The sequence below is a fragment of the Mytilus californianus genome, unplaced genomic scaffold (assembly GCF_021869535.1).
Source record: "Mytilus californianus isolate M0D057914Y unplaced genomic scaffold, xbMytCali1.0.p SCAF_7, whole genome shotgun sequence".
NCBI lineage: Eukaryota > Metazoa > Mollusca > Bivalvia > Mytilida > Mytilidae > Mytilus > Mytilus californianus.
In genome coordinates, this window is record NW_026262723.1 from 114,676,158 (window position 1) to 114,693,273 (window position 17,116).

Below are 17,116 nucleotides of genomic sequence, written 5' to 3' on the forward strand. Positions count from 1 at the left end.
TGAATCAAAGTATTGAAAAAAAGGAAGTATGTATCTTACAGGCTAAATAGCACTCACATGTTACAACTCATTTCTTTTAAACATGCTGACCAAATATGAAGTCATTTTGTTGAGTAGTATGTAAGAAAAAAATGTGAAAATACTTATTGGATGAATGGACAGACATGGTTATTGAAATATAGCCTAACTCCTAGAATGGGGTACAATTAAAACACAAGAGTAAATACCATAAGTGTAATTCTATCAAAGAGAGTCTGTTCCAGTCCATGTACTGTTGATGTTTCACTGCCTTGTATTGTAGGATCTAGTTGCTGGAAAGAGAATCAATGTGAATGAGTAATTTTTTTTCATTCAGGGTATTTGGTATTGATAGATGTTTTATAGTCTATGTTGGGCTTGATAGTGTGTGGCCACTTGTCTATTGTGGTACATGTAAACCATAAACTAGATGTCTTTTGGTGATCTTGTGATTTTGTGTTGTTAAGTTGCTGTCTTATCTATGTATACACCAAAAACTTTTTTCTATGTGACGAATACAAACTTTTAAATTATTGTGTAGCTGGTAAGTTATAATTTTTCTTGCCTTAAATTTGTTCTGGCTTCTTCATTTGTTCTCATACAGATAATATACTGAAAATGTATGTAAAAATATCCATAGCAATATGAGTTTGTTGACACATAAGTCAATGTATGAAACATTTGTGTTGCAGGTCAGTTTAATTGTTTGTTTCTTAGGGTGCATTTTGTAGGACATGTTAAAGATTGAGGTACATGCAAGTCAAAGTTTTCAGTTTGTGAAGTGCACTAAAATATGAAATTCAAAGAATAATTTTTAAAAAAGAGTCCATATATATGTAACACTCCCAAACGTATCCATCCCCCCAAATGTGTCCATTACCACCAAATGTGTCCTTAAAATCCCAAGTGTCCAGTTTAGCATCCCCCAAATGTGTCTGATAATTGTTATTCGCCAAAACATGTCCATTTTAAAACACCAAAATTTCTCAAAGCTTTTAGCAATAACATGACAATTCAATGAAGGATTCAACACACTTGTGTTTTTTATTTTATCTAAATGGACACGATTGGGTGTTCATAAAAAGGACATGTTTTGGCACCCTTTAGCAACTAGACATGTTTTGCAGTTCAGGGATTCCATATGGACACATTTGGGGGAATAGAACACGTTTGGTGGGATGGACACATTTTCTGAGTGTTACATATATTTAAAAGTGTCTCCACAAAGTATAAGCTAATTGCAGCGACAAATCTAGAGAACTTCAGCAATCTGAAACCCTTTTATTTTAAATTAAAAAGACATAATGTAAAAAAAAAATGTAAAAAAAAGCCTACTTTTCTCTGAATAAAACCCTACAAATTAAAACTACAGTCGAACCTGCCTTAACAGTCACCTCCTTGTAGCGGTCACCTGCCTCTTACGTTCACTTTCAAACCCTCCCAAATGTATTCTCTGTATAATTTAACTCGTTTCAGCGGTCACCTAATTTTCGCACAAAATCCTCATTTCAACTTTTAACAACGGCCATATTAATATTTTTAACTATAAAATAATCATGATGAAAAATATACGTGTCAGTTTCAAAGTCAAAAAGAAAATCGGAACCCGTTTGCAAAGGAGATCACGCAATAGGAGGTGAATAAGTGAACTCCTTGTGTTACACACCTTTCAATTTCCATAAAAAACCGTATCACCGATTTATTTCTCACCGATTTATTTCTCACCGATTCAATTTACAGCACCGAAATCCACCATTTTTTTTTTCACTGCCGCAAGAAAGATAACTCTACCAATTGAAAACACTAAAACAATTTTCCCCGATCTGGCCATGGCAATGTAGGGATCAGAATAATTCAGAATCTCGTTTAAAACGGCAACCTCCCTTGGGCGGTCACTTTCGATACTTCCCAAGAGCGAATGCTTAATACAGGTTCGACTGTACTCATTTAAAAGATTTTGTATCTGCTACTGCATCAGTATTGGTGATTATTATTAAAGGAAATCTAACATGAAATTGTTTATTATAAATGTGATAGAAGAGTACATTGTATGAAGTTTAATGATTGAAATGTTCTTACCTTTGGGTCACCAACTAGAACCAGTTTCTGACATTTAAACTTTGCCACAGGTAACATAGAGGCTGGCTCAGTCATCTGTGAACATTCATCTAACAGCACTATCTATCAATGGAAATAATTATCAAACAATTCATTTTTTTTTTTGTGTTTTTTATTTTGGACAGCTTATTTCACCTAGAACAGGGTAAATTAACAAATATCTCAATAATTTAGTCACACCAACAAATAGCATTTGACGGTGTTTATGTGTTATAACACATCACAACAAGTACAGAACAATCTATTTTTACAAAGGTTTCCCATGTATCTGGAAGATAATGCAAAAGAAGCTAATCAAATATGGTTTATATCTTCCTATTTAGGATAAACAATGATTTGAAAATCTTTTTTTTTTAAATTTGTTGTCTTTTTTGTTTGTAGTTTTTGAAAAGTGAAGTGTAAGGTCTACGTAAATGAATAATTTTACCTTACATTCAAGTCTGCCTAGCGTTTTATCACCTTAAGAATGATCGCTACTCTGTTTCAAAATAACAAGCTTTTTAAAAGACTATTATAAATTTATAGTATATAAATAACAGAATTTAAAAAGCAGAAAAAAAATGAAGGGTTCGTGTGCTTGTTTTCGAGATATAAGCCATTGAGAAATGATTCTCTCTATATTTTTCATACAATTAACATTGGCACCTTTTTCCTTTAAAAAACTATGAAAAAATAACAAGGATTTTATAAGATTTTCAAATATGGCTTTTTGAACTATATGTAATAAAATTATGAAAAGAAAAGTAGGGCTTAGTGGGCAAAATTTTTGATGGCACTACATGGATAAAACTAGAGGATTCCGAATATCTGACAAAAATTCAAAAAACAAGAGAAGATAACATCCTTAATGTTATATATCTAGCTGTGGAATTGTAGCTCTTATGGTCTTTTTGATATTTTTTGACATATTTGCAATTCACATATTGTAAGAAAACATATCACAAGGACCATAAGAGCTACAGTCCTGGAGCTAGATATATGCACACTGCTCTTAGTTTGTATATAACTTGTATGATGAGTGTGACTATTCCTATATATCAGACTTTATAAACTTACAGGAAACTTCATATCCTTGAGAGAATTAGCTGAGCAGGAAGCACAAGTTACTCCAACAACTCTCACTTTACTCAGTTTCTGTAAGGTAAAAGGTCAAATTCATTTAGGAATGATATAAATATTTAAAAGTGTGATTAAAAATATGGAATATAAAAATGTTAACTAAAATTATGCGAACAGGCACTTATAAATTGATATCTTTCCAAGGATTGCCCATAAAACCGTCTCCTTTATTTCTAATGTTTTTTTTTTAATGTATAGCAAAATGGCACAATTTTATCTTATTTTTCTTTAAGATGATATTTAGATATTAATTAATTCATACTTCCAACTATTTCTAAGATATAACCTAAACTTGGCTTTAAAAACACCATGGTCTTTAATTGACGTTAAAGAACTAGGAACTGTGTTCCAATCCTTTATTTCATTGAAAAAGAAAGATTAGGAATAAATAGATTAAAAAAAAAAAAAAAATACAACTGATTAAATGCATCATTTTTTTTATGTTCGCTTCAGAAATTTCTTTGCTTAATAGGCAATATTATTGCTACTTTTCCAATTGTCTCACACCTGTAACTGTGGCAAGCAAGTCAATGAAATACTTATTCCAAATTGTATTTATTTATTTGTTTAAAAATTTTCAAAACCAGCAAATGTCATAGGAAAACAAAACTCAAAACAATCATACAACAAAAACATTTGTTTTTAATTTAACATCTTAATTTGTAAGCAAAATTTTTGCTCATTTATTTTTACCTAGGACAGTCAAGTTTTCTTGGAATTTTACGTGTTTAACATAATTGAAATTTATTACAGAAGTAAAGAAAATCTAAATACCTTTTTATTTTCTCCAAGTTTGTGTTTCTCAATACTTTGCTTGACATTTCTGGAAAAAAATATTAAAAACAAATTAATCATCATTGTGTGGACATAATAATCATTGTAACTCTACATTCTCTTCTGGTTGTGGCCTGTTATCTATTTCTTGCATGAAGAGATATTTCTCGTATCACACATCATTGGCTATTCGTTAGGTCATTGATGACTATCAAAGGTTAAGACGATGTACATTAAAAAAAATATTTCGTCCATGGCAACAGACATATGAGATTTCTTCAATAATATACAAAACACTCACACTTTTAATCTCAAAATCTGCTTTTTGTCAAATTTTCTTACATTCTGAAGCATAAAAGTTTTTAAATGTCTGATGTTAACATTTGACGCCAGAATATGACTACATACTGGTATGTGCAAAAGATTAGATCAACGATTAGCGGAATTTTTAATATAACACAATGAATGTGTTGACTATAAAAGAAATAGGTCTAACAACTTATAAGAATTTGATATTGCTGGATATCAAGTCGAGTTATTTAGTAGTAAATAGTAATAAACGACCTTTATTATACTGAAATTAAATATCTCGAGTTGATATCAAGCAATATCCTATTCTCACTCGTTAATTCATGTCTGTCATATTTTTTTTTTGTAAATTGTTTTGTTATGAATTAGGTCATTAGTTTTCTCAATTGAATTATTTCATATTTTTCATTTCAGGGCCTTTTATAGCAGACTATACTCTATGGGTATTACTCATTGTTGAAAGCCGTACAGTTACCTATAATTGCTTACATCCACTGCATTTGAACTTTGGTGGATAGTTGTCTCGTTGGCAATCATAACACATCTCCTTATTTTTGCTTAAAAGCAGCAAATCTAAATTTTTAACCTTCATTTTTTCACCATTTTTACTTCCCAGAATCCATAACAGTAGTTATCATATCAAACAATTTATCCAATCATTTACTTATACTCGTGTATTAATTCATTAGTTTTGTATGTGCATGCTCATTTTAATGTAATATTGTTATCACATTGTATACATGAGAAGACTTTACAAGTTGGTAAAACTTGTGTCTGATCTTATTTAAATCATTGATCAAATAATATAACAAATAAACTGAGATATGTCTCGTCTGTCTGCGTAAAATTCAAAAAAAGACAATCTGATGGACAGCAACATTAATTCAGTCGCTGGACCATTATCTAGTGGGCAAGGCCTGAAAATAATCGTCAAACTGATATGTACTGATAGTAGTGCAACTTTATACAAAATTGATCTATCACAAGTAGTTCTTATCAAACTGACTTAAGCAGAAAACTTAACATTGAAAATTGCTAATTAATTCAAAGTCACTAGACCATGACCTAGGAGGCAGGGCCTCGAAATAGATGTCAAACTGAAATGTACTGATAGTAATGGAACTTTACATTAAATATCAACGATCTATCACAAGTAGTTCCTATCAAACTAACTTAAGCAGAAAATCTAACATTGAAAATTGCTAAACTGAATAGAATTATTTTTAAATTGTTTTAATACATAACTCACAAGTTTTCCATAGTTGTTAGTTCACCACTACGTAACATCATTTGAAGATCTTTCAGTTCCTGACTGTCTGACCCTGTGACATGTACACTGAGAGGCAATTACCTATCTGATATACTCACTGTTTCTCTGTAGCCGTAAGTTCACCACTACGTAACATCATTTGGTGATCTTTCAGTTCCTGGTCTGACCCTGTGACATGTACACTGAGAGGTTATTACCTATCTAATATACTCACTGTTTCTCTGTAGTCCTAAGTTCACCACTACGTAACATCATTTGTAGATCCTTCAGTTCCTGACTGTCTTACCCTGTGACATGTACACTGAGAGGTAATTACCTATCTAATATACTCACTGTTTCTCTGTAGCTGTAAGTTCACCACTACGTAACATCATTTGAAGATCTTTCAGTTCCTGACTGTCTGACCCTGTGACATGTACACTGAGAGGTAATTACCTAACTTATATACTCACTGTTTCTCTGTAGCTGTAAGTTCACCACTATGTAACATCATTTGTAGATCTTTCAGTTCCTGACTGTCTGACCCTGTGACATGTACACTGAGAGGTTATTACCTATCTAATATACTCACTGTTTCTCTGTAGCTGTAAGTTCACCACTACGTAACATCATTTGAAGATCTTTCAGTTCCTGACTGTCTGACCCTGTGACATGTACACTGAGAGGTAATTACCTAACTTATATACTCACTGTTTCTCTGAAGTTGTAAGTTCACCACTACGTAACATCATTTGTAGATCTTTCAGTTCCTGACTGTCTGACCCTGTGACATGTACACTGAGAGGTAATTACCTAACTTATATACTCACTGTTTCTCTGTAGCTGTAAGTTCACCACTATGTAACATCATTTGTAGATCTTTCAGTTCCTGACTGTCTGACCCTGTGACATGTACACTGAGAGGTAATTACCTAACTTATACACTCACTGTTTCTCTGTAGCTGTAAGTTCACCACTATGTAACATCATTTGAAGATCTTTCAGTTCCTGACTGTCTGACCCTGTGACATGTACACTGAGAGGTAATTACCTGACTTATATACTCACTGTTTCTCTGTAGCTGTAAGTTCACCACTATGTAACATCATTTGTAGATCTTTTAGTTCCTGACTGTCTGACCCTGTGACATGTACACTGAGAGGTAATTACCTATCTAATATACTCACTGTTTCTCTGTAGCTGTAAGTTCACCACTACGTAACATCATTTGTAGATCTTTCAGTTCCTGACTGTCTGACCCTGTGACATGTACACTGAGAGGTAATTACCTAACTTATATACTCACTGTTTCTCTGTAGCTGTAAGTTCACCACTATGTAACATCATTTGTAGATCTTTTAGTTCCTGACTGTCTGACCCTGTGACATGTACACTGAGAGGTAATTACCTATCTAATATACTCACTGTTTCTCTGTAGCTGTAAGTTCACCACTACGTAACATCATTTGTAGATCTTTCAGTTCCTGACTGTCTGACCCTGTGACATGTACACTGAGAGGTAATTACCTAACTTATATACTCACTGTTTCTCTGTAGCTGTAAGTTCACCACTACGTAACATCATTTGTAGATCTTTCAGTTCCTGACTGTCCGATCCAGTGGCATGTACACTGAGAGGTAATTACCTATCTAATATACTCACTGTTTCTCTGTAGCTGTAAGTTCACCACTACGTAACATCATTTGTAGATCTTTCAGTTCCTGACTGTCCGATCCAGTGGCATGTACACTGAAATGATTTTACATCTCTATTATTTCATTTGTTAGAATTTATACAGTAAGTTTAAATACGATGGAAAAGGTTTTTCCAAAGATATATAACCATGAAAGATATTGCAAGTAGTTGTATATCTATTATTAGGAATTTTTGTCAGATGTTTGGACTCCTTGGATTTTTTCCTAATATAAAGGGTAAAATATTTTGCCCAATAACACCCATTTTTCTTTCATATAAGACTTCAATAGCTCATAAAAGGTCATTTACCAAAATTTAAGCAGATTCTACATTTCTTTTCTTTCGATTTGAGACCCAAATAATACCAATGCAAATATAAGGTAAAAGTCTGAGTTAGCCTTTTCAAGCCATTTTTTAAAAATTAAATATCTCGAAAAGGAGCTCCAAAAGCTATCAATATTTTTAGCATATTTTGTTCCTTATCTAATGCTCTTCTGACATATAGTATCAATTTTAAATTCTAGATTTTTTTAATTTCACCTAAGTACATCCTTAAGCAGCATGAGAATGTCTAATTGAAAATTCAAAACGGAAAGTCCCTAATCAAATGGCAAAATCAAATGATAAAACACATCAAACGAATGGACAACAACTGTCATATTCCTGACTTGGTACAGGCATTTTCAAATGTAGAAAATGGTGGATTGAACCTGGTTTTATAGCACTAAACCTCTCACTTGTATGACAGTCGCATCAATTTCCATAATATTAACAATGATGCGTGAACAAAATGTCACATATAGGGGTACAAAAACAACATGGACCCAACCAAAAACTAGGGGTGATTTCATGTGCTCCGGAAGGGGAAGCAGATCCTGCTCCACATGTGGCACCCTTCGTGTTGCTCATGTTGTTACAAAGCCGGTAAGTAGTCTAATTGGGTAGCATTCGTGAAAAGGGAAGGGGATTGTAGTTACGACATAAGGAACATATCCGATATCATCTGTATAACGAATATTCCATAACGGTCAACCAACTTGTGATGGCTTCCGTAATATCTACGAAGTGATGATTACAACTTCACCATTTGGATCTCTTGGTTTAAAAATGAAAAGGTCACAATTGGGAAGCTGAAATCATCTCTCTTGTCATAAAGTTGTGTTTTCAACTGACCCTCATAGTCAATTTCTAGATATAAGTCCTAATCAAATGGCAAAATCAAAAGCTCAAACACATCAAACAAATGGATACGTAACAACTGTCATATTCCTGACTTGGTACAGGCATTTTCTTATGTAGAAAATGGTGGATTGAACCTGGTTTTATAGCGCTAAACCTCTCACTTGTATGACAGTCGCATCAAATTCCATTATATTTACAACGATGCGTGAACAAAACAGACATAATAGGTAACATTGTCAAGTTATGGCGAGTTTATATTTACCAAAAAAATAATGAAATGCATAATAGTTCTTCAACTCAAAGTCTTGGTTTAAAAAAAATAAAATTCTGAAATATTTATATGAAAATAATAAACTTCATATAAATGCACTGTGAACAACAAATTTATTTGTTTGATAAGGTTATAAATAAACAACTTACTAACCTGAAGGGTAATATAGGTTTGGATATTTTTTTAACACTACCAACTCTTACAAACTCCTCAAATTCAATGGCTAATAATCTGTAAATATATTGTACTTTTTAGTCCATAAATTATCACTCCAATGAAACTAAAACAAATTGAAGTTAACAAATCATACAACTCTCTTTTTGTAAGATATAAAGTGTTACTGCCCAGGGTTTTTCACTTTTTCATTTGTGGGTGCCAAATTTAAATAACATTATTCAGAGTAAAAAATTATAATAAAGTGTTTATATTTCAATGTCATGTAAATTAATAGTGTTAAACAAAGCATGGCATGTATGTCTATTGAATGTAGAATGCTGCTCTTTAGGTGAACTTTTCTTGTTTTATTGAGTTTCAGGTCACCTCTCAAATTTAATTTCATTTATATCTGCATGAGTATCTTTGATATGTTAACAGTTAATATGATCTCTCAAATATTCTCAATTAAACCTAAAATAGAATACACCAGAATTAAAGGGGCCTCGGTGGCTGAGTGGTCTAAGTAGTTACTACTGTAATCACTAGCCAGTCAACACTGAGGTTGTGAGTTCGAACCCCGCTCGTGCGGGTGCACTTGACTCCAATCTTAATTGACTAGGATGGTCAGTTTTCCTATCGAAGGTCAGTGGTTTTCTCCGGGCACTCCGGCGTCCTCCACCAATAAAAACTGGCTGCCATGAAATAGCCCAAAAGCGGTGCTTAAAAGTGGCGTTAAAACACCAAAATTCAATCAAATCAATCACCAGAAATAAAGCAATTTGGCCAAGGAGACAACTTTTGCACACACAAAAAAAGTCTTTTCAGGGGAGATAATTAGACTGGATAAGACTGCAAATCACCTATTGTTAAATAAAGTAAACAAGGATTTTAGCAACTATAGGTCTTAGTACAGCCTTCAAAAATTAGCATTACCCACACTATATACTCAGCTATAAAAGCCCCAACATGACAAAATGTGAAAAGTCAAACAATTATCCAACTTTAAATGTATCAATTATGACATATATATTTATATACAATTTATAAAAAAATTATTGTACAAAAATTGTGACATTTATTTTCCCTAAATTCACTTTATAATAGACAGTCATACTAACTAGATAAAACTTGACAAGAGAACTAAGGAAATCCTTACCCATTTAGTATTCTGTCTACAGCAACATTAGTGGTAGATGCTATTAGAAGTTTCCATGGAAACGGAACTCCAGGGGTGTATGTATCATTCCTCTCAAATAGCCAAACTAAAAATACGACCACTACTGACAACAGGAAACTTTTACCAGCTCCAAACACACCTTAAAATATATAATGGTATATTAACAAATGTTCTAATATTGCATGCTAAATATATTTTATTTTCAAGTTTAAAAAACCTTAATAAAAATTAAAAAACAATTGTTCAGAGAACAATTGAAGGTCTTTCCACATCAATTTTCTAAATAAGTGATAAGAAGCGACTTCCAGTTTACATAAAGTTACTTTTGGCATTCAATCATAGGTTTCTTCATACTGATTCAATTAATATATGATTTCTGCATACTTTTGCCTGAAATAAGGGAGATAATTGCCAATTTCCGGTTCAGAAAGTGTCACTTCCAGTCTCATATGATAGCTGTATTCACACTGATTCTAAAAATATATCATTTATAGATACTTTTGCCTGTAAAAAGGGGGATAATTGGCTACTTCCGGTTTAGAAAATGTCACTTCCGGTCTCATATAATAGCTTTATCCACACTGATTCCAAAAATATATAGTTTGTATATACTTATGCCTGTAATAAGGGAGATAAAATGCTACTTTCGGTTTATAAAATGTCACTTCCGGTTTCAAATGATAGGTTAATGAATGACCATTCAAAAAATATATGGTTTCTATGTATTTTTACATGAAATAAGTGCAAAAATGACTACTTCCGGTTCACTCAAGGTCACTTCCGGTTGATATTTTTCAAGGTCATATGTCACCCAACATTTTGCAAAAGATCTAATAGCTTTATCATGTACCAATCTGAAGAAATAATCAATTTACCTTAAAATAAAACATTTCAGGGGCAATAACTCCTGGATTGTCTCAGACCAAATGTATCATATCTTCATCACAATATAACAAACATTTTGCACTAGTTCTTTTATATATATCGGAGAAAATATCGGAGAAAATGCAAAAACAAGCAAAAAACAAAATTCAGAACATGACCTTGACCTTTGACCTTGACCTCATTTTCTAAGTTAGCATCCAAGGACCTCAAATAAAAAGACTGTAGGTTTAAACGGCTTATGGTTTATGAGTTACAAAAACTTTAAGACAAAATTTATTTGAAAAAGGAAGATAACTCCTATAAAATTTCACCGGATCGCTTCGATCCAAATCAGCCAAAATTTTCTGTAGGATGTAACGAACAAATATGAAAAAGAATTTTGTCGTTATCTTTTTTGGTTTCGGAGGAGATACACTAACAAGAAAAACAGTGTTTGGGGAGATAACTCTTACAATAACAAGTCTTTGCCTAACCAAGATGAGTTTTAAAAGCGCAATAACTGTTCGATATAATATCCAAAATATCTAAGCAACATCTTGCGAAACAACTTTATACCGCAAGAAAAGGGTTTGGCGGAAGAAGAAAAAAAAAAATAATAATAATAATAATCAGGACAAATATTATTAATAGGTCTTTCCACAGAAAAGTGGAAAGACCTAATAATAATCAGAACAAATACAATAGGTCTTTCCACAGAAAAGTGGAAAGACCTAATTACATTCAAGATCAAAATATTTGCTTTCTTTTATGCATATTAAATATGATGCTGTGGATTCATTATAATTCATTGAGCACCAATTTAACTGTTTAAAACATGCCATACCATGTATAAGTAATATATCTTTCTGTCTGTCAGTAAACATTCTGGCCACTCTTAATTAATGCTCCTTAACCTTTAGTAGAGACATACCATGTATAAGTAAGATATCTTTCTGTCGGTCAGTGAACATTCTGGCCACTCTAATTAATGCTCCTTAACCTTTAGTAGAGACATACCATGTATAAGTAAGATATCTTTTTGTCGGTCAGTAAACATTCTGGCCACTCTTAATTAATGCTCCTTAACCTTTAGTAGAGCCATACCATGTATAAGTAAGATATCTTTCTGTCAGTCAGTAAACATTCTGGCCACTCTAATAAATGCTCCTTAACCTTTAGTAGAGACATACCATGTATAAGTAAGATATCTTTTTTGTCGGTCAGTAAACATTCTGGCCACTCTTAATTAATGCTCCTTAACCTTTAGTAGAGACATACCATGTATAAGTAAGATATCTTTCTGTCGGTCAGTAAACATTCTGGCCACTCTTAATTAATGCTCCTTAACCTTTAGTAGAGACATACCATGTATAAGTAAGATATCTTTCTGTCGGTCAGTAAACATTCTGGCCACTCTTAATTAATGCTCCTTAACCTTTAGCAGAGACATACCATGTATAAGTAAGATATCTTTCTGTCGGTCAGTAAACATTCTGGCCACTCTAATTAATGCTCCTTAACCTTTAGTAGAGACATACCATGTATAAGTAAGATATCTTTCTGTCGGTCAGTAAATATTCTGGCCACTCTTAATTAATGCTCCTTAACCTTTAGTAGAGACATACCATGTATAAGTAAGATATCTTTCTGTCGGTCAGTAAACATTCTGGCCACTCTTAATTAATGCTCCTTAACCTTTAGTAGAGACATACCTTGTATAAGTAAGATATCTTTCTGTCGGTCAGTAAACATTCTGGCCACTCTTAATTAATGCTCCTTAACCTTTAGTAGAGACATACCATGTATAAGTAAGATATCTTTCTGTCGGTCAGTAAACCTTCTGGCCACTCTTAATTAATGCTCCTTAACCTTTAGTAGAGACATACCATGTATAAGTAAGATATCTTATTGTCGGTCAGTAAACATTCTGGCCACTCTTAATTAATGCTCCTTAACCTTTAGTAGAGACATACCATGTATAAGTAATATATCTTTCTGTCGGTCAGTAAACATTCTGGCCACTCTTAATTAATGCTCCTTAACCTTTAGTAGAGACATACCATGTATAAGTAAGATATCTTTTTGTCGGTCAGTAAACATTCTGGCCACTCTTAATTAATGCTCCTTAACCTTTAGTAGAGACATACCATGTATAAGTAAGATATCTTTCTGTCGGTCAGTAAACATTCTGGCCACTCTTAATTAATGCTCCTTAACCTTTAGTAAAGACATACCATGTATAAGTAATATATCTTTCTGTCGGTCAGTAAACATTCTGGTCACTCTAATTAATGCCCCTTAACCTTTAGTAGAGACATACCATGTATAAGTAAGATATCTTTCTGTCGGTCAGTAAACATTCTGGCCACTCTAATTAATGCTGTAGACTGATCCTCATTCAGTTTATACAGGTCTATTAATTCTTCTACCTTCTCATCCTAAAATAATGTAAAAATATATAAAGTCTGAAATTATCATTCTTTTAACACCTTTACAGGGAAACTATTTCATGACAGTGTCAAACTTAAGTTTCACCTTCATTAGTTAATCCTTCATCTTATCTTCTCACTTTCTTCAATTTAAAACATAGTAAACAATTTTATCCTGCAATCAGCTAACTATTGTACAAATAACAGGTACACAAATAATTTTTTTCTTTATTTGTACTTGTACTTGTACAAATAAAGTCTCCTGTTACCCCGCTTCCATGTTGAGCAAGCAGTAATATGGATATTTCTTTTTGCGTACCAGTTCATTTTTGGGTCCTTTTCGCGGTCTGCCTTTAAATTATGTCGATTTCTTTGAAAAATTAGAGACAGTGATTTAGATTTTAACAACTAAAGTTTCAAGTGTTGGGTGTAAAATTCAGGATAAAAACAATATATGTACATTTTCAGAAAATATAAAATTTATTTGTACTCACTACGAAACAGGAGAAAAGCTTGGTGAGCCTCGCTTTTCGTCCTGTTTCTAAAGCTCATACAAATAAATTTTATATTTTCCGACAATGTACATATATTGTATATGAACAAACTTTGATATGTCGCTGATATTAGGTAAAAACATTATTTTTTTCTACAAACCTTCCATCAAAGGAGTGTTTACTGTTATGACTTTGTAAAAAAATTCATCTTGTGAATTCAACTTTTATAAACTGGAACAGTGAAATAAGTTTTGTACATTAATGCAGATTCTAATGAAGTATAGTGGATTCCCATTAATATATTTACTTCTGCTGGATTCAGACAATTAATTGTTTGCCTCTAGATGTCAATTGGTTGGTTTAACCATTTTGTTCGCTGTCTCAATGACATATACCACACACCTCCTTTTATTTGTACTTACCACATAATTTTCTGGAACATAAATATTGGTATTCTCTGAGACTTTAATAGGAGCAGTAAATGTGGAGGAGCTTCTTTCTGTATTGCTGTATAAATATAAAATCAAAGCTCTATTAAAATAATCCATGTTCAGTTGTTACTCCTATAAAGTGACCTAACGAGATGTGGCTAATGAACTTCAAAACTGAAGAACAGTTTTATTAAATTGTGACAAGGGTTTCTAACCATCTAATTTGTGTCATCCACAAACATAATGCAAAGCATTCTGAACACTACGTCGTACGCATTCTGAGACTCATTCATTACCCTTTCTTTTGTTATAAATAGAACATTCCCATTCAAACTAGGCCCAGTCAGGAAAAATTGACTAAGTACTCAAATCCTGTAAATCAGGTGGGGATAATCCTCAATAAATTCATTCAATTTCATATTTATGTTGATAATGTATAACTTTTCACATGATTTACCCTATGTGTTTATTTCATTTTATTTTACTTTGAGAAAAAACTTATTCTGATTTTAAGGCAATAATTCTATGTACTTGAAATATATCTAACTTTTCTCCAGCACCAATCTGCTACAAGAATGCACTACCATTTAGAAAATTTTCAGAGGACATAACTACTATAAAAATAAGGAGATGAGGTATGATTGCCAATGAGACAACTATCCACCAAAGTTCTTATGAAGTGAATGTAAGCATGTAATAACTACTGTTCATTGATAGATTGCTGCCTGCTTGTTGTCAAGCATCAAACATTACATGTATATCAAGTATTATATCATGTGAATCTGATATGAATGAACCCTGCTTTATACTTCTCTGACATGCCGAGTCAGATTGTTAGTAAGCTAACTCTTATGGTAAGTTATATATACAGGAAGACAAGTCATCCTACTCTTCCCAGACATGTTATTCTGATTTAGTCAATAAATCTTAGTTCTTAGTCCTGAATGCCATGTGCTTGACAAGAATATTAATTTCAAGTTTGACATGGCTTGGTATGGAACCTACCACCTTACTCAATCAAAAGCAAAAACAATTCTATCAGACCACTTATGTTATTTTACCTAGCAAGTAATGACTGCAACACAGGAACATCTGTTATAGTGACATTTTCCTCTAAGTTCACCAGATAACTTAGTTCTCCAGTCACGTTTCCTGCTAGTATGGCATGACATTTCTCTGAAATAAGACAAAAGTTTTAAATTATACATTTTTCTTCCTGGTTTTATCATATAATATATAAGCTTTGGTTTATCTAAAAATCTCAATACATGGTACTAAAAATTACCAATTGACAAATGAATAGCTAAATGAATGAATAACAATACTTATGGCCTATAAATTGAATGGCCAGAAAAATGATACTGACAACAGATTTTTATATGCTATGCTATGCTTTAGTCACATGTTACATGAGCATCTTTTTTAATAGTAATAAAATGAAAGGAGGCTGATAAATAAGAAATGTGTTTGTTTTATATTTATTTAGTAATTCCTACAATATCTAAATACAGAAAATCATTTTCTTAAGAAAGAGTTCTTAAAATAAAACTTTATAAAATAAAATATACCTCCATTAGACCAGTTAGATGGACAGAAACTGGCTATAGGCTCTATCTCTACCTCATTCCCTGATGTTGGTCCATAATATGTACTCTTACACAGAACAGTGGACGAAGGACGGAAGTCAAGATGTCTGGATATTATCCATAGATCATCTGTAATAAAACATGATGTTGATATACATTTCTTCAAACAACCTCAATAAATTTGTTGTCAGTAATTCTTAGTTTGAGATATAATACTAAATTTATAGTCTTATTATACAATTGTTCTACTTCTTTTAATTTATAAGCTTGTACTATACTTCCAGATCATTTGAACTCTGGTGGAAAGTTGTCTCATTGGCAATTATACCACATCTCCATATTCTCATAATAAGAATTCAGTACAAGAAAAGAATCTTACCTCTTTACTAATGGAATAATAGATAACTAAAACACAAGTACAAGCAAAACAGTTACCTGGTATATAAACAACACAATATCAAAACAAAGCTGGCAACTACAGAAAGTATTTATTTTCTTTTATTTTCTTTACTTGTTACTATAATCCATGGATAATTCTATATGCATCTTTTCTTACCTTTGGAGTATAAACCTGAGTTATCTTTCCTTGATAGTTGTATGTACATCTTTTTCTTGCCTGTAATATCCATACCCATCTTCTGTTTTACCCAATTCTGCAAGGAAAAATGCATGTTTGTTTTTTAGCAAAGTGAGTATTGTGCAAGGAACACACAAATACTACTTCTTAGAATAACATTTCAGCAACTACATCTTTTATAAATTCAAACTGACCTTGTGAGACCCTCATGGGTAGTCAAGGTTGTTAAACACCCCTTAAGTAGTTATAAATGCACTTTGAAAATTCAAAACCTGCTAGTGCTTGGTGTAAGACAAACCTTATCTTTTGCCTACTGAAAGAAGAACATGTGGGCTGTCTATTAGTCATTTCTATAGCAATAAAATAATTATATTCTTTGAGAGCACAAGACAAAATTGTCACCTTCAAAAGTGGCATGACCTTAATAGATATTTCAATTTTCAACTGTTAAAGATAAAATAATAAATGGAAATTTTTTTGACTTTTGATACTAATATGGAAATAGAATTTCCCTCCCTAACTACTAAATGGTGTGTTCCTTCTGAAATGTGTCATGAGATTAACTGTTGATTATCTCCCCTACTACTTACTGATGTGTTCCTTCTGAAATGTGTCAAGTTTTCTGTTGATTACCTCCCCTAGTACCAGACCTGCCAACTATCACGA

General features: G+C 32.5%; 1 protein-coding gene across 1 annotated transcript in view; it reads right to left on the reverse strand.

The window, feature by feature from the left end:
• LOC127710109 (uncharacterized) overlaps positions 1-17,116 on the reverse strand; it is a 74,623-nt gene that overhangs the window by 11,915 nt on the left and 45,592 nt on the right. Inside the window, exons 12-23 of the mRNA XM_052215852.1 lie at positions 16,430-16,526; positions 15,856-16,002; positions 15,349-15,463; positions 14,279-14,363; positions 13,254-13,371; positions 10,049-10,208; positions 8,890-8,967; positions 7,251-7,337; positions 4,030-4,078; positions 3,193-3,270; positions 2,098-2,199; positions 228-311 (exon numbers count right to left, since the gene is read on the reverse strand). Of these exons, the coding sequence (XP_052071812.1) occupies positions 228-311; positions 2,098-2,199; positions 3,193-3,270; positions 4,030-4,078; positions 7,251-7,337; positions 8,890-8,967; positions 10,049-10,208; positions 13,254-13,371; positions 14,279-14,363; positions 15,349-15,463; positions 15,856-16,002; positions 16,430-16,526 (1,200 nt within the window). The remainder of the gene's footprint in view (positions 1-227; positions 312-2,097; positions 2,200-3,192; positions 3,271-4,029; positions 4,079-7,250; positions 7,338-8,889; positions 8,968-10,048; positions 10,209-13,253; positions 13,372-14,278; positions 14,364-15,348; positions 15,464-15,855; positions 16,003-16,429; positions 16,527-17,116) is intronic.